This window comes from Eleginops maclovinus, chromosome 7 (assembly GCF_036324505.1).
Source record: "Eleginops maclovinus isolate JMC-PN-2008 ecotype Puerto Natales chromosome 7, JC_Emac_rtc_rv5, whole genome shotgun sequence".
In the NCBI taxonomy this organism is placed as follows: Eukaryota; Metazoa; Chordata; class Actinopteri; order Perciformes; family Eleginopidae; genus Eleginops; species Eleginops maclovinus.
This window is the reverse complement of record NC_086355.1, coordinates 7,537,652-7,561,399: the sequence shown is the minus strand read 5'-3', so window position 1 is coordinate 7,561,399 and position 23,748 is coordinate 7,537,652. Positions and strand designations below refer to the sequence as shown.

At 40.2% G+C, this 23,748-nt stretch overlaps 1 protein-coding gene across 1 annotated transcript in view; it reads left to right on the top strand.

Moving 5' to 3' along the window:
• lmo7a (LIM domain 7a) overlaps nt 1-11,354 on the top strand; it is a 43,914-nt gene extending 32,560 nt beyond the window's left edge. Inside the window, 17 exon segments of the mRNA XM_063887479.1 lie at nt 977-1,138; nt 1,937-2,109; nt 2,203-2,266; nt 2,574-2,630; nt 3,697-3,722; nt 4,127-4,234; nt 5,301-5,387; nt 5,898-5,991; nt 5,994-6,297; nt 6,506-6,562; nt 7,625-7,680; nt 7,874-8,032; nt 8,389-8,572; nt 8,820-9,137; nt 9,917-10,025; nt 10,486-10,588; nt 10,668-11,354. Coding sequence (XP_063743549.1) covers nt 977-1,138; nt 1,937-2,109; nt 2,203-2,266; nt 2,574-2,630; nt 3,697-3,722; nt 4,127-4,234; nt 5,301-5,387; nt 5,898-5,991; nt 5,994-6,297; nt 6,506-6,562; nt 7,625-7,680; nt 7,874-8,032; nt 8,389-8,572; nt 8,820-9,137; nt 9,917-10,025; nt 10,486-10,588; nt 10,668-10,690 — 2,084 coding nt within the window. The 3' untranslated portion in view covers nt 10,691-11,354.
• The last annotated feature ends 12,394 nt before the right edge of the window (nt 11,355-23,748 follow it).

Below are 23,748 nucleotides of genomic sequence, written 5' to 3'. Positions count from 1 at the left end.
GAGATATTTGTTAGAAACAACTTGAAACAAACACATTAGGATTTTATGGGTAGAACTGTATTCGCAGCCAGTATGACGTGTGCTGGTCAGCCAAACTACCAACCCTAAACTCCAACATTCCCAGTGATAAAAAGGAAAGGCATTAGTCTTATCTGACTGATAGTGGTAAACACAGATACAGTGGTAATTTTGGCTCTGTTGTACTTTACATCCAGGCCCTGCTGGGTAGTTGTCAGCAGGTTTTTAGGTCTGTTTTAGTGGTGACGCCAGACCTATGTAGGGCAGCATCTATCTGGGTCAGATCTGCAGAGCCTGTGCCTCTCTTTCTACTGAGATTGCTCCACCTTCACAGTATCTCATGTATTTTAGTTACGTTCCACTAACACTTGTAATACCCAACATCAATGCATGAACACAATAGCAGGTTTATCACACCAGTTTGAACCGACAGCGTACTGAAGCGTCAATTGGTTCACTACAGATGTATTTAAGGACTACGCACTTTTATTACAATTGTGTGCCAGTGTTGTGACACAGGGGAGAGAAAACATGATATAAGACAACAAAATATGTAACATGTACATGAATAAAATCACAATAGCATTAGTAAGAAACAAAACATTGATGGTTGGCAACAAAAAAGTAAAGATGGTAATATTGGTTGAGGCAGAAGATGCTTCTTTTATTTAATTACAATTCTTGTTGTATTGAAGTGATCGAATTCTTTTACACAAGTGACTTTCATGTCAGGCCAAATCTTAAAGCTTGGGAAGGTTTTTGTTGTGGATTAGAATCAGATTTTTAAATGTCACTTCCAAATGTGGAGGATTATTCTGCTGAGAATGAAAACAGTTTGTAAACCACTGTTTTATGCACAAACATTAAACTCTTATAAATGATAAACAGCCATTTCCCTGCAAGGGTAAAACTGTGCACTTTCTCTGCTGCTGATCCCGTTTTGCTCCGTCTCATGCAGGCAGCACTGCAGAGATGTGCCAGCTCCATGTCGGAGACGAGGTGCTGGCGGTGAACGGGCAGCAGGTGGCAGAAATGAGCTACCTAGACTGGAAGTCCTGCATGGAGGAGGCTCTTCAGGAGGGCAGTCTGGTCATGGATATACGCCATCATGGCAAGAACAGTGAGTTCTATTAACGCTGTCTGTCTGAGTGGGTGTGGTTTTTGTTGGCGTGAGAATCAATTGAACCACTTTAAGGGTTGAGTTCCTGGAATGACAGTGCTGCTTATGCTTCTAGTGTTGCTAAACCGTTTTGACATTTTAAATTGGTCCGTAAACTATTGTGAAATCATCCATGAATGATTTCTTGACAGTTAAATGGAGAAGGACCTGTGACTTTTTTTTCTCGTCTGACGAGAGTACACTGTTATTTGGTGACTTCAGTGGTTCTTATTCCCATTTTTTCCCCTGTGTGTTTTTCTTGTCATGTTTTTCCATTTCTCCTATTTCTACTCATCAGCGTTCCTCTCTGTATCCTTGTGGTTTTTTCCTTGTGGAGAACTAACCCACTTTAGTTTTCACAGTGTTAGTATAACAGGCTTACTTATAACTTACTGCGTCAGTGTCCTTTCAAATAATAATACACCTCCCGGAGTAGCTCACTTGAACTAACACACAGTACTTGCTAGAATACTTTAGTGAAGCCCAGTGGTTGTGAGCCTGTTAGAAACACTGTTTGGGTTTATGGAGGCTTTAATAGGCTGCATGGTTGGGGAAGGTTTCTCTGTCACACCCTGCTGCTCTCTATAATAACACCATAACAGCAACCTTGTCCCTTGCTTTATAGAGATTTTATGTTAATAAACAATTCTGTGTCAAAGTTTCACATATACAAACGACTTCTGCACTCACAGAAAAAAGTTTGTTTTAAGTGCAAACAAACACGTCCTATTTTTTGCCGTTGCATTGTCTGGGACACAGATCAACCTTCCCTGCCATATCAAAGCCATAAGACCATCAATCTGACCAGTATGGATCATCCGATACTTCTAGGTTCCTCTGACTCAAACGCGGTCAGCTCCAGCCTGGATTTCACCTCACGCACTTCCATGGAAAAGCTGGAAACCAAAGAGGCCCCCGCCTACCCCGTCATCGTGAGTGACCCAGAATGAACTCAGGTTCGATCAAGTTTTATTCCTGTGTCGAGTCCCTTTAATGAGCGTGCACCCTGCCATGTCTCCCTGCAGGATGTGGCTTCAAACGGAGTTAATGGAGGTTTCCGTGAGCAGCCGGTGACCATGAGGAACAAAGGTAAAGAGCAGAGCTCACAATCAGAAAGGTCAGAAATGGATTTCTATTTCTGTACTGAATACAAAAACATATATTGATGTAATCTTGTTTACTAAGTTCTGGGAGCAACTTTTTGCAGACACTTGGACTATTATGGATAGAAAATGATTGACATTTACTGTGTTATGTAACAAAATGATGCATCATAAACTGAAATATATTATAATACATCTTAAGCAACACTTGTATAATCTATGTATTAGTGGATAGGATGTTATCACCTGGTAAAACATGTTTTTCTCCTCACTGTTTTCCATCTCTCATATAGAGTCAGAACCCATATCTTTGAAAAACTTAAAACGGAGGTCAGAGTTTTTTGAAAAAGGTAAAAACATTGAATAAATTGGGGTCGGATGACTCTTAATAATAATGGTAATGAGATATCTGTGTTATCTGGTGGCTGGGTTCTCTGTGCTTTTGTCTCACTGTCTCATTCTTCTGATTCTCAGGGGAGTTGTGCATGTTTCTTATCATTTACAGCTTCGTGTTCAAGTATTATCAATTGATTATGAGCTGTCAGGATAAAAATAGGTTCCTCTATAGCTCTGTTTGGTGCCAGAGTGTAACCTTTGTGCTGTGCCACTTCCCTCCTTCAGGTGGCTCAGGGTCCAGTGTCAGTGCGCTGGTCTACCTCTGTGGTAAAAAGGGTTGAGTGTGCAGTGACCTCCTCACCTTCGCTTGGTACAATCTGGGACACTGACATGCTTTTCAAACCAAGGGAGTCTAGTGATATTTAGGGCAAATTTCTCCTTTCAAACCCAACTAACATTGTTTAGCTTTGTTATGTTCAATATGAAGGTATAAAACCATCAGTTCATTGAATTTTCGAAGTGAAAAAGAGACCCAAAACAACATTTGAAGAAAATATACACACTCTGAGAATAAAAGCTCCAAATGTTGTACAGCATGTCAGACATTAGGCCAGCGTACCAACCACAACTACCATTCTTTGAGTCCTGAAGTGTTTGTGGGGGTTTTATGAGGGCGTCCAGGTTTAACACATGGTTACTTTTCACACTGCTGCGCATGAAGTAAAAAGCATTCCTGTTGCTCTTTTAGCATGCATGTATTGAAGTGTTTGTTAACCTTTCTGGCTGCGCTGTACTTGTATGCATCCTAAGTATGCATGCTGCCCATGTGTGTTTTTTCAGTGAGTTTGCTCTTGTTGTACTCACAATCATTTTATTGATGTTCCTATATTTACAAGTGTGGGCTGAAATCCAATGTAAATGTCAACTAGTGGTTGATCTTGAATTGAGAAAATCAGTCATTTGAACTTTTCATAGGCATGTCAACTCTGTGCTTCTACAGTATTTGATCTTGAGGTAAACATCATTGTTCTCTCTGTCCGTGTCAGAAGTATTGACCATATGATTGTCTTTCTTTTCAAGGAGGATCAGAGTCTGCAATGCCAGATGTGAGTAGTATTATCAGTGCATGAATGGCAGTTTGTTCTCTTTTGATTTGTTTTCTTTTGCAGCAGAACAATATCCTTAAATCCACAGTTATTCCAAAGTCGAGAACCATTATAAAGAATCTCATGTGCACCACTTTACTTCAGACTCTGATTCACTGTGCTTCTCCAGCCTTTTAGCCAGCCAATAGTCTTCTTGGATTGCAGGAAGCATGAATACTCAAATGTCCGAGAAGAAAATATGTTGTACAGTGTGCTCTGAATCCATTAGATTTGACAATACTGCAAAGTCAGTTACAGTGTCAGACAGTTAGTCTGGTACGATGAAAGAAAAACTCAACCGTTTGCCTTATTGATAAATACAAGCAAGTGCATTTATACTGCATGTTGATTTTCTCGGTCTGCAGATACCTGTTCCCCCAATCACTACCTCTTCCAGCCGCTGGTCCTGGGACCCAGAAGAGGAGCGTAAAAGACAGCAGAAATGGCATAAGGAGCAGGAGCGCCTCCTACAGGTACACAAAGACACACTCATATAGAACGACGGTATCGTACACATTATTAGGGACAATATGCTGAAAATGAATGCAGGGTATTGAGTTTTAAAAATCCCCAATCGAATGAAATACTATTAAAGCCAAAAAACGACACAATCAAATGTAATTAACATCTTAGTTTTTTAGTTGTAATTGATCTATATCCTTGTAAGGCACATTTTAGCATTTGCAGTAATCTTTTTTCTGATTACAAGGATAGCACTATATTAAGTCTATGGCATTGCAATATTACCATACCAAAAAAGTACACCTAACCAGCTAACTAAAACCAACACCAACTAAAATGACTATAACGTTGAATCAACACCTCTTCAATCAGTTTCAACCACATCATTGTAACCTTCTTCATTAATGAATTGATTGAATGACTGTTGTATTAAACTGGATCATCTAGGTGTACCTAAAATCCTTGAAATTTGATGTGTACAGTCCAGTAATAAAACTGAAATGAAGCTAAATCTATTTGATATAAAACACCCATCTGTACATCTGATGTGTGCTCTATCCGACAAAAAGGGACAAGAAACAGAGCTTGAAATGACAGGCTAGGAGATCCTCACAATCAAGGCTGACGGCTCCTAATAGGCAAAAAACTAAAACCCTAAGGGGCTCTCTGGCCGCTTAAAGTAAAGCATCTGTCGAGTATCCAACTTAAATGTAGTAGAATACTGTCAAAACATTTTCTGAGGGTCTATTTCTGGATGGAGATCAAAGTTGGACAAACAGAGTGCTGTAGCCGGGAATGCTTGTTACTCCTCCGATCTTATTCCCTGTTGGAAACACGGCCTGATTTCATGAAGCCAGGGAGACTGCCTGCCCTGGGCAAGCTTGACACTTTTTAGTGTGGTTAGATAACATGTAGGTGAGGTTGGAATTATCTGAATATTATACAGCTACGGTATTTTTTGTTTCTATTTTATGACTGTTTCTTCCTACTGTACAATGTGACCATACAATTATATGTACATGCATGTGATTCAACTTGGAGGACCTTTGATAACCCTTCCTTTGCTTTTCTATCCAGGAGAAATATAAGCGTGACCAGGAGAAGTTGCAGGAGGAGTGGATAAAGGCTCAGCAGGAGGTTGCCGACAGCGCAGACGAACAAGAGGTAAAGAAAACATTTGATTGTGTATAAATGATGGCCCAACACCAAAAACCGCAGGGGGGTTTCTAAAGCTGGAGGATAAAAGAGCTGTTATTTTTGGCTTGTATCATGCATTTTAATTTCACATTAAAGATGCCCCTATCCTTTCTTATATAGTGTTTTTATGCATGTAAATGGCAATCCCAATCCTGATCCTGATCCTTCGTTTATTTCAGATAAATATAGTTCTTTTTGAACATTGAAGCATGTAAACATGTCACAGTGGAGCTCTTTGAAGATGAGTAAAAATATAGCAGATTAATGTTTAGTCATGTTGATTCAACTTACAACATGTCTGGCTATTTTTGCAACAAAAATTCCCCCTAAATTGGAATTTCAAAACACTCTCTGGTTGTCACCTCAGGGGAGGACATGAGTGTTTCCACTGTCGTTGCAGTTCCTCCTGGAGGTTAAACGATTTCATGGCCTCCTGTTTTATATGCTTCCTCTTTCTGTCCTTCCTTCTCCTAGCAGCCCGAGAGCCTGGTGGTGGATAGACACAGCCTCAGCCCACACTCACCCCTCTCCCCCTTCAACCAGCCAACTTTTCCTTCATGGGAAGAGGAAGAGAAAAGAGGAAGGCGGAACAGGAGCGCCAAGGGCTGGAGGAGGAGGAGCGGGAACGCCGAAGACAGGCGGAGGAGCAGGAGCGCCAAAGGCAGGCCGAGGAGAGGAGGAAGAGGGAAGAGGAGGAGCGTGAGCTGCTGCGTCTTCAGGAAGAGAGAAAGCAGAAAGAAAGGCAGGAGGAGGAGGAGAGAAAGAGGAGGGAGGAGGAAGAGCTGAGATGGCAGAAAAGGAGAGAGGAGGAGAGGAGGCGGCAGGAATTTGCAGAGCAGCAGCGCAGAGAGCAGGAGAGAGCCCAGCAGCAGCAGTGGTCAGTGTTGACTCTGCTCCTTCTAAAAACCCTAACCCTTTACTCACTCATCTGTCCATCATGTTAATAAAAACACATTTAGGTAGAAAACATAACCTGCTTTTTTGTCTCTGCATTAACATAAGTGCAACTAATGTGTTTGCATGTGCTTTGTCCTCCACCTTTGTGTTGTAACGCTTGTCTCACCCCTCCCTTCACACTACCAAAGGGCTGGTGACTACCATGGCTTTGCCAATGTCCAGCCGTCTCTGTCCTATACAGACAGGTTAGTACTGTACAGGACGGACTGTGTTTGCATTACTCAAAGTGCATCTGCAGTCATAACATAATGCTACTTTCTGTATAGAGTAATAGCTTCTTGCACTAATAGCACCTGCTTGCTTCATACCATAATATAATTAAAAGTGCTTAACAACTATCTCTTACAAGTTATTATAGCGTGTCTGAATAATGACTTTAACAGGTTGTATTGGCAACACTTTAATTTAGGTCCTCAAGTTTAGTATTTATGAGCTCTGAAGTATATGATGCATTAATAAATGGTAGTTTGACGCAGATATAAGTGTTGATTAATGTATTTTTCACCAACTAAAACCCCTTCTGTGGACACTTGAGGCTGCTGTATAATGTATGACGATCTGGTAAAACTCAGTTGTAGTTTATAAATAAAATGTGTGTTCATACCATAAGGGATAGTTATCCTTACTTATCAGCTTACAACTACATGCTCAACCATTTAATAAATGTCTGTTTACTGCTTAATATAAGGACTTCAAATGTTAGTAGTTGTATTTAAACTAATACTAACTAACTTCATGTTAGAAACTCCACATTTGTAGCTCCAGGTTCACCTTTTTCTTTTTCTTTATACCAAAACTATTTCGCACAAGCATTCAATAACAACAACAACAAGTCCACTTAGAACAATTTGTCACACAAACCAGATAAATAATTTGACATCACAAGTAGCAAATCGTGTTTCTGTACAAAACAATTCTCAGTACATAAACATTGGAACATATTTACTGCATAGCTGAGAGGTCAAAGTATTTACTGCACTGTCTTTCTGGCTCTATTTGAACCAAATCATTCAAAAACATGCCTCTGTGTAGACTCTCTTAAACTTGAAAGTCCCCCAGCAAGTGGTTCGGTCTCCAGCTGAGATGAGAGTTGCTTGTGATTGGTGTGCAGTCTCTTTATATAACCTTTAATAACTGCTATTTCTCATAACAACTTAGGGACTTGTCAACAAACATTTTGTTAAATATATGGCTTCTATCAAAATGATGATTAGTTTTTCTAACTGATATTTTCCTCTATTTGACAGGACAAAATCTCAATCATCTCCCCAGCTTGATGAAGATGAAAAACCTCAGAGAAAAGGTACGTTTGTATTGATTTAAAGTTAAAAAGTGATGAATTGGATGAAAATGCGAGAGCAGGAATATAAGATTATTCAAATTCTGGTCCGTGTTTCTTTTCATACTTGTTTTTTTTTCAAAGGACTCAATGTACACATGTTGTTGCACGTACGTGTGCATATTATACAGTATATGTGAGCTGTAATCTGCTGTAGGTGTGTATGGGCAGCGGGGGGGCATGGCTCACTGGCTGCTGGAAGAGCAGGCGAGGAATGCACGAGATAAACAGGCCCAGATTCAGCGGGCTACATCAGAGCTGGAGCTGGAGAGGAGAAACATCCTCAATGCCATGAGATACAGAGAGCCGGAGAGAGGTGGGCTCGGCCCCGATCCGCTCCCATTATGATGATCAGTCAATTATTAAATGTCACCAAATCAAAACTGTTTGATTAACAATCATTTGGTAAATCAATTGTTCGGCCAACAGGAAAATTACAGGCAGCGAAAATAATTAACTGATTGATTGCAGGGTAATTTCTCTGCTTCCATAATTGAATTACACTTCATAAAAAAGGTCAAATCAAGAATGGGGAAACATCATCGTATCAACATCATCACAATCTTGTTCTTTCCGTCACTTTTTTTTCTCCAATTTCCCACGCCAGTGATGATTTATTTTTGACTTCCCAGGATGTTTCCTCTAAAGTTTATCTCTCCCCTCTGGGTTCAGTGACGGGCAGTGTTATGGGTGACAGGACGAGTAAGCAGTCCCTGTCTCAGGCGGAGCTGGAGCGCCAGCAGATCCTGAACGAGATGAAGAAGAAGACTCCGATGCTCAGGGACAAAAGCTGGATCCGACAGAACTCCGCCACCGTCGGCACCACCAAGGAGTCCGACGCAGCACCAATGCGCAGGTAAAGTCTCCCCAGCATTGTATGAGAGTAAAATAACCCTGTTGTGTTATGATGGTGGTTGGCCTTTTCAATAATTTCCTATAATGTGTGAGGATGGAAACTTTTATAAGTCTGGCTACAACTCCGACTTGGCAAATTTGACCTTTACTAAAATATTTAAACATTAAAAGAGTTCCAAAGTTTGTAGCCAGACCTTTTAAATGCCTCTTACGGGCTAACGTGGGTGTGGTGTGGGTTGGCTTTGCAGAGGTGAGTCTCTTGACAACTTGGACACCTCCTATAACTCCTGGCGCTCCTCATGGACTCCCAGAAGCAACTCCCAAACCCAAAACTACTCTGCGCCGTACTCTGGCGGCACTTCCCTTTACGGTGGTGGTCATGGGGCCCAGCGTCCCGTCTCCTCTACCCTGCCTTCCTCCTCCTCCATGGGCTCCCTCAGAGGCGGGGCAGGAACCCCCTCATCCCCTTGGTCCCGGCAGTCATCTTCCCCCTCTCCTTCCTCTCTGTCACCTGCCACTTCTCCAGAGCCAACGTCGGAGGCAGGCGCCCCTCCGCCGCAGAGCAGGTAAAATGAACAGTGCTTCTTCGCTTAACACCCCCAACAGCTGCCTCTAACCTCTCACTGGTATACTGGGTTCCATATTCATAGTCCAGGTGGTGTTGTGGAAACATAACTTTGTATGGGGAAGAAAGTGGTGGCGAGGGGCAACTGAACTTCATCTGATTTCACTTGTTCTACTTATGGATGTATTATAAATATGACGTTGTTTTTGAGTGTTGTTGTTTTATGTCCTCCTTATATTTACACTCCATTTCACCGTTGACAGGTTGACAATCATCTACTATCCTGTTTTTGCTACAGATACCCTTTTTAATTCCACTGTTCCTACAGTAATGTTGTTTCTAATTCGTCTGTTTCTGTTTTCATGTGATGTAAAGCATCAGCAGCTTATACTATCCAATGTAATTGTTCCCAGATCTTTTCCATGTAAAAGTTATAAAAAATGACTTGATCATCATTTTATTCCTGAAAATAAAATAAATTAGTAAAGGTGACTAAAAACTAATTAAGAAGGTTAAATGGAGAAAATGACATTAACACTTTTATTTTTGATAAGTTTCAAGTTTCAAATGGAGCTGCTTCATTTCAGCGGGGGTCATGATTGACCCTCAACCAAAATCAATTTTCATCAAAAGCAAACAAATGATTTATCGGTGTTACCCTTCTGTGTGCCGTGTCATGTGTAAACATGAGTTTTGCGTGTGTGTGTGTGTCTGCATACATACATGCGTCATGCATGTGTGGAACGCTCTGAAATCACAGCTGTGCGTTCTGTAATCCAGGTCAGTGAGTGGAAAGAAAATCTGTACGTTCTGTGACACCCCGCTGGGAAAGGGAGCAGCCATGATCATCGAGTCCCTCGGGCTCTGTTATCATTTGAGCTGTTTTAAGGTGAGAGCTGGGCTCGTGTTGGCCCCCCTCCCCGGAGCACGTCGTCAACACAACTCGGCCAATTATCAAGCGCTAACATGATCACTTTAAACTCTTTTCCTTTTATGACTAACCTGGTATGTCCTGGTGATTCTCGAGGTCTTGATCCATTTACAGCAGTAGATTGTCTGTGCCAAATCCTGCAAGCCAAACTAATCAACCCCTCCCTCACTTTGTCTCTCTTACTACCAACCTTTAATTGTTGATTTTTCCCAGAATGCTGGTCTTCTCTTGGGGTCCAACAGAGATCCCTCCTGCAAATCTGTGACTGTCATGTCTTCTTTTTCCTTCATTCTTCTCTTTCTATACATGAACTCAAGGGGCTTCTGTCATCCCTCCGCCTTTGGGCTTGGTCACTTTGGTATAGCTTTAAAATCTATTGAATAGCTCTTAAACTTTTGCCTTTCCTAAACTTCCTCAGTGCATCGACTGTAAGTCTAACCTCGGGGGATCGGAGGCTGGGGCTGAAGTCAGAATACGAAACAAACAGCTGCACTGTAACTCATGCTACATGCGGTTCAAAGGTGAGTTCAGGATCAATCTGAACATCATGACATTTAATTTTCTGCTTCATTTACGAGTAATATCCCTGTTTTCTGTCAGCTGGCCAGCCAACCTCTATGTGACGTGACTGTCCTCCAGCAGATCGATGAAGAGACTACTTGTGACAACAACCCATGAACATTTAAGTGAACATCGAAGCCATTGCAAATAGCTGGGACACTTGGTATGGACCTATTTCCATTAATGAAAATCTCAGTTGCCTCGCTGATGAGAATTATATTTGTGTGTGATTGAGAGGGTAAGCTTGCAAAGAAGTTATCTACTTTAATGTTTATATCATATTAAGTATTACAAAATGAAAGGGTTCTGCATGCACCAGAGTTTCTAAATGTTTAAGCCACAAAACTAGTCAATACGTTAAATAGTCTCTAAGAGTGTTGATGATCTTCGTTTATGACCTTCGCTTAGACAGATATTAGAGATCTTGAGAGAGTTTTAAAGGTTTCAATCTCCTCTTACTCCTGCTTCTTTTTCTGCTCGGTAACATGTTTGTTGTTTGTTTGTTTGTTTGTTTGTTGTTTGTAACAGGGAAAAGTAATTAAGATTACTCTATTAGCATTCTTGCAAAACCTATTTAAAACCGTCTGCTTGGATAGCACTTGTCTGGCGTTTTCACTGATAGATGGAGGATTGTACACACATGCAGGTTTTCGTGTAAAGAATATATAATACCTAATGGCATTGAGGCAAACTGTAACTTTTGTAAATAAAATGACTAAATGCTCATCTCCTGTGTTTTTGTTTAATTTTCAGCTGTGAAATCGCATAATTACTTGTAATGATCTTTCGTACATGGTGCAAAGCTCTCTCTGCATCTGTAATCAGAAATCATTATACTCATCTCCCTCCGTCCGTCCCTCTCTGTTTCTCTGTAGTGCCACAGTCATAATGAAAGGAATTTCAATGAGCTTTTGTGCAAAGGTTCAGAGGACCTGCCTGCTTTGTGTGCTCTGAAGCCAATTTGTCATGCATATTTCATTCGGTGCACATGCATTACATTTGAGTACACTTTGATAAGCTATTTTCTGAATGTATTCTGTCATTTCATGAAATCATATCTGCATAAACATACATTGAATATTCATACGAGCAGGGACCCTCTTGATTGTTCAGTCTGCAGCTCCCAAATGGATTTCCGCAGCCAGGTAAGAAATTGTCCTCATTTCCCCCGAAATTGGAAAAAGGCTCAATTGAAGCAATACATGGAAATAAGCTTGACCAGGCATAAATTGGCTCTGTTTTCTCGAGCCGAAGCACAAAAAGCCCTCAGAGGTAGACATCTCAGATTCCTAGATCCCTTTTTTTAGATTTTTCTTGGCACCCATGTGGGAGAGAGAGATTTAAATCCTTATGCCTGAAAACAAGTGCGGGCTGAGAAACATAAGACCTTTCGGGATAAATATGCCATCCTTTCCTCCAAAACCACGACTGTTTTTATGGAAGGCTTTGGTGTGGATAATCAAATCAGGTCTGTGTATTTACACTTGGCTGCTCAGAAGAATATGTTCTGTACTAAAAGATGGAACACAGTCGGAGGAGTTTAGATATGCATGCTCATCCCTCCATCAAAAACTAATTTGAAACTCAAACAACACACTGTCAGCTTCTTCTCTACGCTCTCCCTATTAAAGTCAATATTTAAAATGTTTCCAGAGACTTCCAGTCAGACCCTTGTGGATGATTTTCACCTTACAATCAACACATTGATCAATACTCATTCTCCATGTCCACACACTAGGCTTTGACCAGAGGGGGGCACTGTGATCTAAGATTGTTTACGGAGATACGGTGATATGATGCTTCAACTGCACGGTAACAGCTACTGTTTGCTCACTAATCTTTATGAGAAGAGACGTTTTGTCCTCTGAATTAACCTTTAGTGGGTTATACGCTTATTGACCTATGGGATATGCTATAGGGTTGTATGGTTACATTTGTAAATGAAATATAGGGGATATTTTCATAGGTTTTTTTCTTCATTAAATTACATTTTCAGTAGAAACCACATTTTTTACTCACTTTTGACCCAGAAGATGTTCTTTTATTTTCAAAGACCTCCCACTTGAGCAGCGCAGGAAAGGTTTTTCACCCAGTAGAGAAAGCCATCAGGCTGTAATTCACCTGCAGCTTGAACTGATGCTATAATTAGTCATTTAATTGCAGATACTGTCTCACCAGACCTGTTGCCATGGCTTGCAGGCAACGTACATTTTAAAGAGCTGTTATACCTTCAATTAACCACAGGGATTAAAGCAAATGGACTTTAAGTAAACCTGTGAATTCCCAGAAGATTAGGATGAACCTGTGAGTTCGTTCTCCCTTTATGGAAGCATAGTATTTAGTGGAGAACCTTTAGCCAGGATATTTGTAAGAAATCCCTTTCATAAATACCCATTAGCATGTCCATAAAACTATGGACAGGCAGTGGTGTCACATATATGGAGACATTTAACATGATAGTAGAAATAGAATAGTTATATTCCGGTATACTGGGATTCCTTTGGCCACAACCTCACCAAAGGCTAAATGATGATTAATAGAATTTCTCACATGCATATTAAAATGCTAATAAAAATGTTAATAGGTGAAGCTGAATATGCTGTGAATGTAAATTAAAGTGCACATGCAATATCTATTAAGGAGTGTAAGGTGGCTATTAAGTGTATCGATTTTTGTGCTGCAGCACATTATCCATATGCTTTCACACAGTTCGAGCATTAGTTTTAATTCTGTATCTTATTGCCAATTTTAAAACTAAAAGGTTTTCAATTTAAGATGGTCTTTGCAGGTGTTCTGTTTATGCACAGGCTCCTTTGTTTTTCAGTGGGTGCTGTGAAACAATAATATCAGGGTCACCGGTTTCATCTCTGCTATAGCTGTTGTGAATATCTTTAATAAAAGAGTCCTTCATGGGGGGCACGGGTGGTTATCAATTATTGATTATCAACAGATAATCACCCCTCTCTTCCGCAGATGTAAAATCCCTTTTTCAAACTTGTACAAAGATATTGATCTGTGACCTTTTGTTCAATGAGGAAATGATCAGCCGGGATCCCTACTTGCTCTCATTATGGATGCTGACTCTAATCCTTGACTCACAAAAGGGCAAAGCCCAAAGGATCCAACTCTGGAGCGGAGGTGTGTTTGTTAAATAACGCTGGATTCATTTGGAGACTGGAGGCTTAAAAGTAAATATGACACATTCACAAGAGATTTGTTCTCTGTAGAGGATCATTAAAAGTGAGTCATCGTGAGTAATGCCGTCCTCCTTTCTTCGTCTCAAATAATAACATTTTGACAAAGGACATTTTTCTCCTATGTTTTCAAAAGAATTGCGTGTCTGCAGGGAAACAACCAAGAGAATGTTTATCCAAGTGCAGAAAAAAAAAAGAACCCTATGATTATTTTTTCTATCTGTGTGTGTAAGAAGACTCCATGCAGTCATGTCACAATCAGGAGCAGGAGCATCTGTGATTTCTTGCTGTGACCTTAAAGAACACTCCGATTTATTTTCGTTCCTCTACTCAGTGTCTGCGGAAGGAAAAGTATTTCTGGCAACCAGATGCAGTGGAGTTTCTTTTTCCAGTTTGTGGGGGAGAGCAAAAGTGTGTAGAAAGGGCTACATGGCTTTGAATTGATAAGACTGCATGGTCACAGCTGGGGCACCCTGATATGCTTGAGACTGCATTATACCCGGGGTGACATGAGACCACATTTTCTGTCCTCATTTTAATTCATCCTGCTTCAGTCGTATAGCAGGGTATGAGCTGGAATACTGATTCTAAGTTAAGCACTCTTTAGCGGATGTTGCTGTGTGTTTGAAACAGGGGAAGGTGAATAGGATGAGTGCAGTAATTTCCTGAGGCTGAATACTTTCAGATGTATCCACACGCCCGGCGCTCACAATTTCAAGCTGCAGATTTAGCAATTCATTTGAGCAGCAGTACCCGACAGTCTGCTGCATCCAACATCCCAACATGAAGACAGATGTGTGACAAAAGTGGACGCAGGGACCAAATGGTAGCATGTCACTTCCAGTTTAGCTCAGTCACACTAAGCAAAGTGAAATTGACTTTATGAGTTGCAGCAGTAGGCACAGTCGTTGGTTTGGAAAGTCCACAGATGGGAAAAGCAATGCTTGTCCGTCACAAACTGACAGAGATGTCTATTGAAGTGCATCACCTAATTTGTCACCCCATTTAGCCTAGCCCCTGCTCACTTGTCACCAGGGATTGATGTTAATTAGAATTTTATCAGAGGAAAACTTAAAAGATGGGTGTTACACTCTCAAACCTGCCCTTCATTTGATGTCAGGTGATTCATTTAGATGTTTGCACCGTACACACATCACTACAAAGACACCTGCCACCAAAAACATCCACCTTTATACATTAGCTGATGGAAAATGGCTTTTACTACTTAGATGTCATTATTTTGATGTCTTTTGGCTTTACAACATTTACCCCAGGAGCAATGAATATGTGTATACAGTACGCACATCACGTAGGTGCAAGGCTATCAGTAAAAAGCTTACTCAATGCCACAAAAGTGACATTTAGAGTCACAATCCTACTTGGATCTTCCTCAGGTGGGAATATTTAAAATGATGTATGTGTATACAAGCAATAGGTTGACAAGCTTTATGACTTAGGATGGTTGTGTTTTGAAGATACATTCAAACATATATCTCATGTTAAAATACAACACCAGACTCTTCATCAAGTACATCAGAATATACATCAACTACATCCAAGAATGTTTTATCAGATTAGAGGAAGAGAGGAGTGAAGGATTCGTGATAACTTGTGTCTACAAACTCTCACTCTCTGATCGTTAGTTTATGGATTCAGACCTCTGTGGGAGAATCTGAAAAGTGAAAATATAAACATGTTCTCTTTGAAATAAGAATGTATTAAATCTCTTCCTCCTTTCTGAGATCTAACTTGCGCAATGCCTATGTGTCTGATCGGCCACAGAGTGATCAGAGAGTGATACTGCACAAAGCTTTGGCGATACTGTGTGTCATTATGGTCATGCTAATAAAGTTATTTGCATTGAATTGATCTAGCTTCTACTGGGATGCTCGGATCCTATAGGTCCGGATTAATCTTCGGAGCTCTGCTATCCTCATTTTTACTGCTCTTTGTGTTTTTCAGTACACCAAACCACAGGAGCATTTGATAAGATAGATTACAATGAACAGGGAAGAATGGAAAACAATGAAAGCCATGGGCCCTATATATTGTTCCAACAGACATGTCATTTATCTTATCATATACCCATGTGGTTTCGCTTAGGAAAAACACAAAGGGCAGTAAAAACCAGGATAGACAAACGTATCCAAACCCAGCAGCAGCGTTAACTGCTGCTTGTGAATTAAATCATTTAGTATTCAAATGTTAATTGTCAATTATTTTTTGATGGTTTTGGGCTTTTTGGATAAACTCCACCTGCCATCCCAAACCTGATCAGCATATTATTGTGTGCATGATTGAAATATCAATGTGGTTCCTTTTTTTAAAACACTGTGCCCTTACAAAGATCCAATTAGGATTAAAAAAAAGTGTGCTGGCATTAAATTGTGACATGAGAGATGTTGTTGCATATTAAGTACTTCCTAGTTGTACTCTTCAAAACGCACAGCTCCTTTATTTCCTTGTGTTTGTCAGGATTTCAAAAGGTAAGCATGTTAACTTCTTACCTACTGTTTGTATTCTTTAACGCAAATCTCCATTGACCAATGATGGAGATAACAGAACAATTTGTCCCGCCCTTAGAGGTAAAGGAGAGTCGGTGAGATGTCAATCAAGACGTTCTTTTACATCCCGATGAGATGAAAACACCCGGGGTCATTTTAGGTTGCTTATCAAATCCATCATGTCCAAATTTCAGCGTTCTTTGTAGCATCACTGAAGACAGGTTCGTCCCTACAGTATACCAAATATATACAAGGAATGGAAATTCTAATTAATACGAGTTTTGGAAATTAAATTGTCCTAACCGTGTCTGAGGAGATACTGTTAAACAGCATGATATCAGCAGCCTGCTGGTTACCCGTGCAATCTCAATTTGCTTAACATAATGTCCTAATTTAAAAGCTCTGATACACACACTTAATCACAATTATAGAAGCGTGGCAACCAAAAAAAAAGATAGAGTATTTCTTTTTATTTCAAAAACGCAAAAAAAAAACCTGCAGGAGGAAATTGGTGATTATGCTGAATAAAAGAAGACCTTCAGAGTCCTTGACATATTGTCATTCATGTTGCAGTCGGAGTCTAACAGTGAACGCAGGAAACAGGATGTGCAAGATAAAATGTCTGTTTGGAAACTGTGCAGTTCGATTACGTGCAGGCGTGCGTGTCTCTGCGTGTCAAACAAATGTCCCGGAGGAAAGTGTCAAACTCTCTATATGTCTACAGGGAGCTGGGGTGAGGGTTTGTGTTTGCATAAGTACTGCTTTCTCACCATTGGGTGAAGTTATGCCAGGAACCGGCCTTGCTTCTGTCTCATCCTCTGTCTCTCATCTGTCTCTTTGTCTTGGGGTTTTCTATATGTGCGACACAGTAATCCTCTGGAAAGCCTAAAGCCAACCTGAGACTATAACAGCCAGATTAACAAGCACTGACAGCAAAACCTCTCACTGTCTTTGTTTCATCTGATTATGCAACACATGAATCATGACAGAGAGGGAAGCGTTTATATGGCGTTTGGCTTATTTTGACTAGTATACGTTGAAGGATGTGTACTTTTTGCAGAGACTGATTAACTGGCAACAAAAAAAGCAAGCTGTTGTAATTGTTACCCAAACAGTTTCTTATATTTGTTTCAATTTATTTCGGCTAAAATAGGACCGTGTTGTGGGCCATTTCAGGCAGAACAGTGTTTTGCAGATTATGTAATGGTACATGTTGGGTTCAATGTAACACACAATTCGGTTGCCAAGTTTTGACAGCACAGATAATGCAGTATAGGTCATGTTACTGCAAAAATATCCTTTGATACAGATATGAAGAGCTGCAGACACACACAAAGACACTGAGAGGGAGAGTCTTTTTATATCCACGTGTTAAATCAGCTTTGATAAATGTGTTCAGCTTTAAAGAGCTTGAAAGCAAGTTTTCTGCTACTGTTTCCAGCTGGCAACTTTACTGTTTTTGTTCTCTCTTCAAAAAAGCTTTTCAAACTCACAGTACACTAGCTCTCCAACAGCTGGATGTGTAAATAAACATATAGCTGACTCGCCATATCAGCTGAGAATGCCATCATACTTCAATGTTAGGTTTCAGAGGCTCAACATATAGCCGAATTCGTAAGCACAAACGTATCTTAATGTCTCCGTTTATTTAACTGCCACATTAAAAACACATTTATGTGGAGTTGGCTGCCCTTTCCACATAAAAACAATCTCTCTATCATGCCTTTTTCTACAGCTCAGTTAGAGCAGCATTTAGGATTATCCCTGCAGCTACTCTCAGTGAAAGATAATTCTGCACATTGGACGACATACAAAAACAACTAAATAGAGGGTTTATTTTATTTTGGATTTGCTGTTGAAGCAGGAAATAGATCAGATTGTATTTCTTCTTGACTCTGGCTCCCAAATCGGGATTGAAAGAACACATTTTTTGCTGTTTTTTAGGCATCTAGTTTCCCTGGAACATCTCTTTGATGGTGTGTGAAGACGAAACTCATGACACATCAGTTTGAAGCGTATTTTTGTCAGTGCATCTTTTCCCGGGCAGCAGACGTCACTTACACAAAGCAGCACTTAATGTGGCCGACAGCGACTCTGCTGCCTGATGGGATGTCTTCCCCATGTGTGTGTATGTTTTAGGCAGCAATGAAAAGTTAGTTCTCCCATAGACTCTCGTGAAACTTTTAAACTTATAGTACATCAGGTTTTGACACTGACAGTTATCTGCCTTTCAGTGTCACACATTTCTAAAACATAGTGATGCTCTCAAAGTGTTTTGACTCATGGTTGGTCATGCTGTGTATTGGTTGATGCCCTCCTGGTTCGACTTTTCTTCCTCTGACATATAACTGTTTATTTTTTCATGTTCCGTGTCTATCTTGTGGGAAGATCAAACCACCAAAAAAAAAGGAACCAAGCTAAATTCTTGCCAAGCCATTTTAATTATTTTGTTTATTGTTAGTGTCCTCTTAGTGCTGGCTTACACCGTTTTAGTGCAAGGGAATCAATGATGTCTGATCTTGACATAAACAAGTGCAGTTTCAAACATAATCTGTCATGCCATCATGTGATTGCTAAAAGTTGTATTGACACTTTTCAAGTTCAGATTTACATTCATAAAGACGTTAGTGTAGATAAAAGCACAGATTCTTCCTCATCCTCAACCTCTAAAAGTGATGAATTTAAGGCTTGTTTGTCCTTGAGCAGATTCCTGCAAAAGCCAGCGAGCCAGTGGAAAATGGGACTTTATTGTTGCCACAGCAGCAAGCGGACAATATTTCATGTGAAAAGCAGCACTAGATCGAGAAGCTATAAGTCCAATCTTTTGTTCGATGTCCATCCAACATCATTATCTCCCTTGCAGAGCTGTAATTACTGTATGGTGAATAGCTTCCCAGAACCCATCATTTCCTGCACTGTTAGCTCCTTGTTTTGTTCGTGCTTCAACAGATGAGCTGAGCTATTGTCAATATATTGATATTAACAATTTTCATGATAGCAACACTGAAGAAGGTTTTGTCCCTGTGCCATGTATATACAAAGGCTGAGAACTGACATCAATACGACTTTTGGATATGAAAAAGTCCTGTCATTTTCTGACATATTGAATGATCGACTTTGCACTGAGAGTGAGGACGAGGCTGTAAAAGAGCAGATATCAGCAGCACGCTGTACACCCATGGGATGGATTGAAGCCTTGAAACATTATTTAAAACAAGTAAGTGTGCAAGTATTCCCCAGATTCTTCACTGTCAGACTTTGTGTATTACATTTGGGTTTTAAGGAAGCAAATGGGCTAGTTTTACTTACTAAGGCTTTTGCCCTGAAGTCCCAGGCATACGGGACGTTGATACGCCAGCTGTTATCTCTTCATAGTTGACTGCAGGTCTGGGGGGAATGAAGCAGGAGCTGGAACAGGGCGACCCTCAGGGAGTCCGTCCAGAGTCTTCACGTTTGACAATTTGTTTGTTTTGGATGACTGCTCATCATTTATATTCACTGAAGGCTCTCTGTGGATATAGGAAATGAAATTCCAATTCCCTCTCATTTTCTTGTTAGTTTATTATAAATACAAAACCTTTGCCATCGCCCATGGCAAAATGAAAGACACATTAGAGACAAAGGTAAATGATTTGCTTTATATTGTATTTTATTAGCCAAATGAAAGCCTGACTGTGCATATTCAAACTATTCTCTTAGGTGAACTCAGGTCTCCGATATGGAAATATCTTAATTAAACATTGCTGCAGACATTGATTAACATGCAAACCTCTCTACCATGTTCCCTCTCCTGTTTATGGATGCAAACACACATTCCTCTGTTGGGAAACAGAGTTCAGACACCAGTTGCCCCCTTGGCTGTTCCCTTGTCTGTTTGCAGTCCGGCCATTATCTCTGTTCATCATTAAACCCTGTGAGTGCTATACCGAGTCGAACACAGAGCAAAGAGAAACAGCCGAGTTTATTGAAGTGTTTGGCTTGTTAACTTGCTAATGGCCTGGGTGTTTGCTTTAGGTTGTCATAAAAAAAAAACATCACTTATACCCATTTGTTTTTAAACCTAATTTCATGCTCTCCTGAGCTGATGCTTTATGTCCCGAGGAAAAGAAGATATGAGGCCGTTTGTGCAGAGAGGATCATCCATGCGTCACACGTCATACATGTGTCTGTACTGCGTCCTTCCAGAGAAAACTACTTCAGGAAAAAATGGAAATCGCACTGTCAGGGATTTGAGACCATTTAGATCCTGAAAGACTTCTACTGCTGTGGTACAAATGACACTTATTTCTTTAATATCCTTAACAATTTAAATTGAATAAAGTGTCCCAGTGGCTATATTTAGTAAAAAATGTTGTGCACATTACGTTCTGTACTGACTGTGTCTTGCCCACTTAAACAAATAGGATTTTAAGTGGCGTTCAATACAAATTAGTTTCGGTGACATTTTATGTCTTTGATATTTATTTTGTATTGAGTTAGAAGCTCTTGTTTCATTACACTATTTGTTGATTTGATAAGCTGATCTCTCCATAAAGGCTCAGATAATAAGTAATACACATTTCTGTTACCCTTCCTGCTTGCCTTTTGCAACACACAGAAATAGGACGGTTGATGCATCGATGCATTGACCCATTTTCCAGTTTTGCATCGAATTTAATGTTCACACGTGTATGTCACTTTTGACACATTTCATTATGATTCTTTTTTCCTTGACACTGATAGTGACCTAAAGGTATTTGCTCCCCTGCTTGTCATTACTCGTGTCTATGGGGCTTTAACACTTCATATTGCTCCATATTGTTGCCATGGTTACCATAGATTAACTGTTTTATTCTTGGGAGCCGATTCGATTTTTAAATCTCTTGTCAGAAAGTTACAATAACACCATCTTCATTATTCAGAAACTTAGTCGTCTGACAATCAGGAAACCCAAACATCTTCCAGCTGCCAATCAATTCTCTTCTTGGGATATTAGTGAGACTTTCCCAAGGCTCTGCTCAAATTATTTCGGAGAATAATCCCTTTTCTTAATTAACAACGCCACTAAGCCAGGCAGCTTCTTCTTTTTTTTTGTTGATAAACACCCGCTTCTCATTGTAATGCAAGCCACTTGAGGATGTGAGACAGAGTGTGTTTCTCTAAACCACTGATTGATTTCCAAGGGCTTTGGCTCTACATGGCTTCGCATGAATCATACCGGTTATTTCAAGCTTTTAGATCTCACTTAAGTCAAATTTCAAGCATGTTTTTCTCATATTTGAGAAAGACACTCTCTAAAACTGTTATTTACAGATCACACGTCATTTTCTGCCTTAGATTGAGTAACTTTCTTTTGAGGAATTGTCCAACATTTTGGGATATTACAGTATATGAGCCCTAATGCCAAATTCAGATTAGAAATTGATTCCAAGGCTGACTACCTGCAGCTTGGAAAAGTTTAGAAACAGATAACTGACAATATCTGAGCACAACAGAGAGAAAGAGGAGACAAATAGACTTGCATAACGAATTTCTAAACTAGTACTACCTACATTCATTTGGGGAAAGTTGGCAGCACTGCACTTTTATTTTGATTTTAGGTGTTAGGTTCAAGTCCTTTCCTGGAGGCCGTGCCAAGTGTCAGACTTGCATAGTGAAAGCGAAGCTTATGGGAGACTGATTTAAATGATGATGGTGTCATTATCTATAGCTATTACACTGTGCAATCAAACATTTGCTCCATAAAAATAAGTTAAAGCAATAAACTTGCCATTAAGCAAAGCAGGGACAATGTCAGGTGGTATAAAAGTGAAAGTGTATTTATCCTGTTTGAATATTGGTTTATCTCACATCTTTTTTTGTTTGCTCATTATCCTCCTGTGTCCTTTTGTAATCTCTCCCAGCCAGCTCGAATTCCTGAGTGAAGAGTGGCAGCTGTTGACCTCTATGGAAATATATTTTAATCTGATTTGACAGGAATGCTTTTTTTCTTTTCTCAACTGTAGGTCATGTCAAAACAGAGACCTGCCAGTGATTCACCAGCTGGATCACAGCTGCTGTAGGCTGCATTTCCTTCAAAACACCACCCTCCGTCTTCCTGACAAACACTCTCCGATCTTAAAGGTAATCAATACCAATAATATGCTATTCCATCTGGCCTTATAACGACTGGCATCGGGTCAATGACTGCCCAGGTAGGGGGATATTAGCTGGCTAAGTGAGCAGGATGAGGCAGAAGATCCTCCCTGGGAGAATTGGTTGCACATTTTCTTCCCTTCAGCTACTGGCCTCATCAACGAGGCCCAGTACCCCCACTGACACTGATTCCTAACCCCTCTATGGAAACCATGCATTGCATTAGTCTTTAAATAGTTTCTGTGTACTGGTTGATACAGTCATTTGACATGCATTGTGGAAAATGGGTGTAATATCGGTGTTTATGGGTCTAATAATAATGTTCGATGTAATAATGATGATAGCGATGCAAAAGGAATGGATTTATGTTTATTAGGGGTTTAATAACAGTATAATATGGATGTAGAAAAATAGCAATACATTCATTTTCTGCACAGCTTTCCACTATAGATACATTGTTATTACAATGTGCTTTAATTTCTGTCCTTTTCTGACAACTGAATCACTCTTACTGTGTGTATTTTAGAATCATATAGGCCTACTGTAATTTCCGGACTATAAGCCGCTACTTTTTGCACAAGCTTTGAACCCTGCGTTTTATAGTCCGGTGCGGCTTTTCTATGGATTTTTTCATGATTTTTGTGATATCGTAAGAGGTTTTGTTTTGGTTTGTTCCGCTGTTGTACGGCACTACTTTGTCTGGCGGAAGGGCATGTGATCAGACACACAGTCACGGGGAAAAGAGTGGTATGTTGGTCACATGTCCGTCCGCCAGGCAAAGTAGTGCCGTACGAATTAGCGCGAAAAAGAGACTAGATTAGCAAGAGCAAGACGAGTATTAGAGGAGCAAAGGAAGCTTTCATCCACAAACCCTCATTATGGCAAACAAAAGAAATGCATATGATGCAGTTTTAAAATTAAAGGCAGTCGATTTGGCTCTCAACGAGGCAAATAGAGCTGCTGCACTTACCCTTGGTATAAACAAATCAATGGTGAGACGTTGGAGACGCCAGCGTGAAGAACTGGCTCAGTCCAAAAAGACGAAAAAAGCTTTCAGAGGTAATCAGTGGTGTAGTGGGGATTTTTTAAGTGAGGGTACGCTATTTGTGACGTCACCCCCAAACACACACACACACACACACACACACACACACACACACACACACAAAAAGCCATACATATATTCAGCTTCATCACATCCACGTTCTCGTTGTTTTTTTTTTGTCTTGTTTTAAGTGGTTTAAGTTTAAGAGGTGGACCATCCTGGTGTCACAGATCTATGAAACGAAAAGGACTGTCCGTCAATGC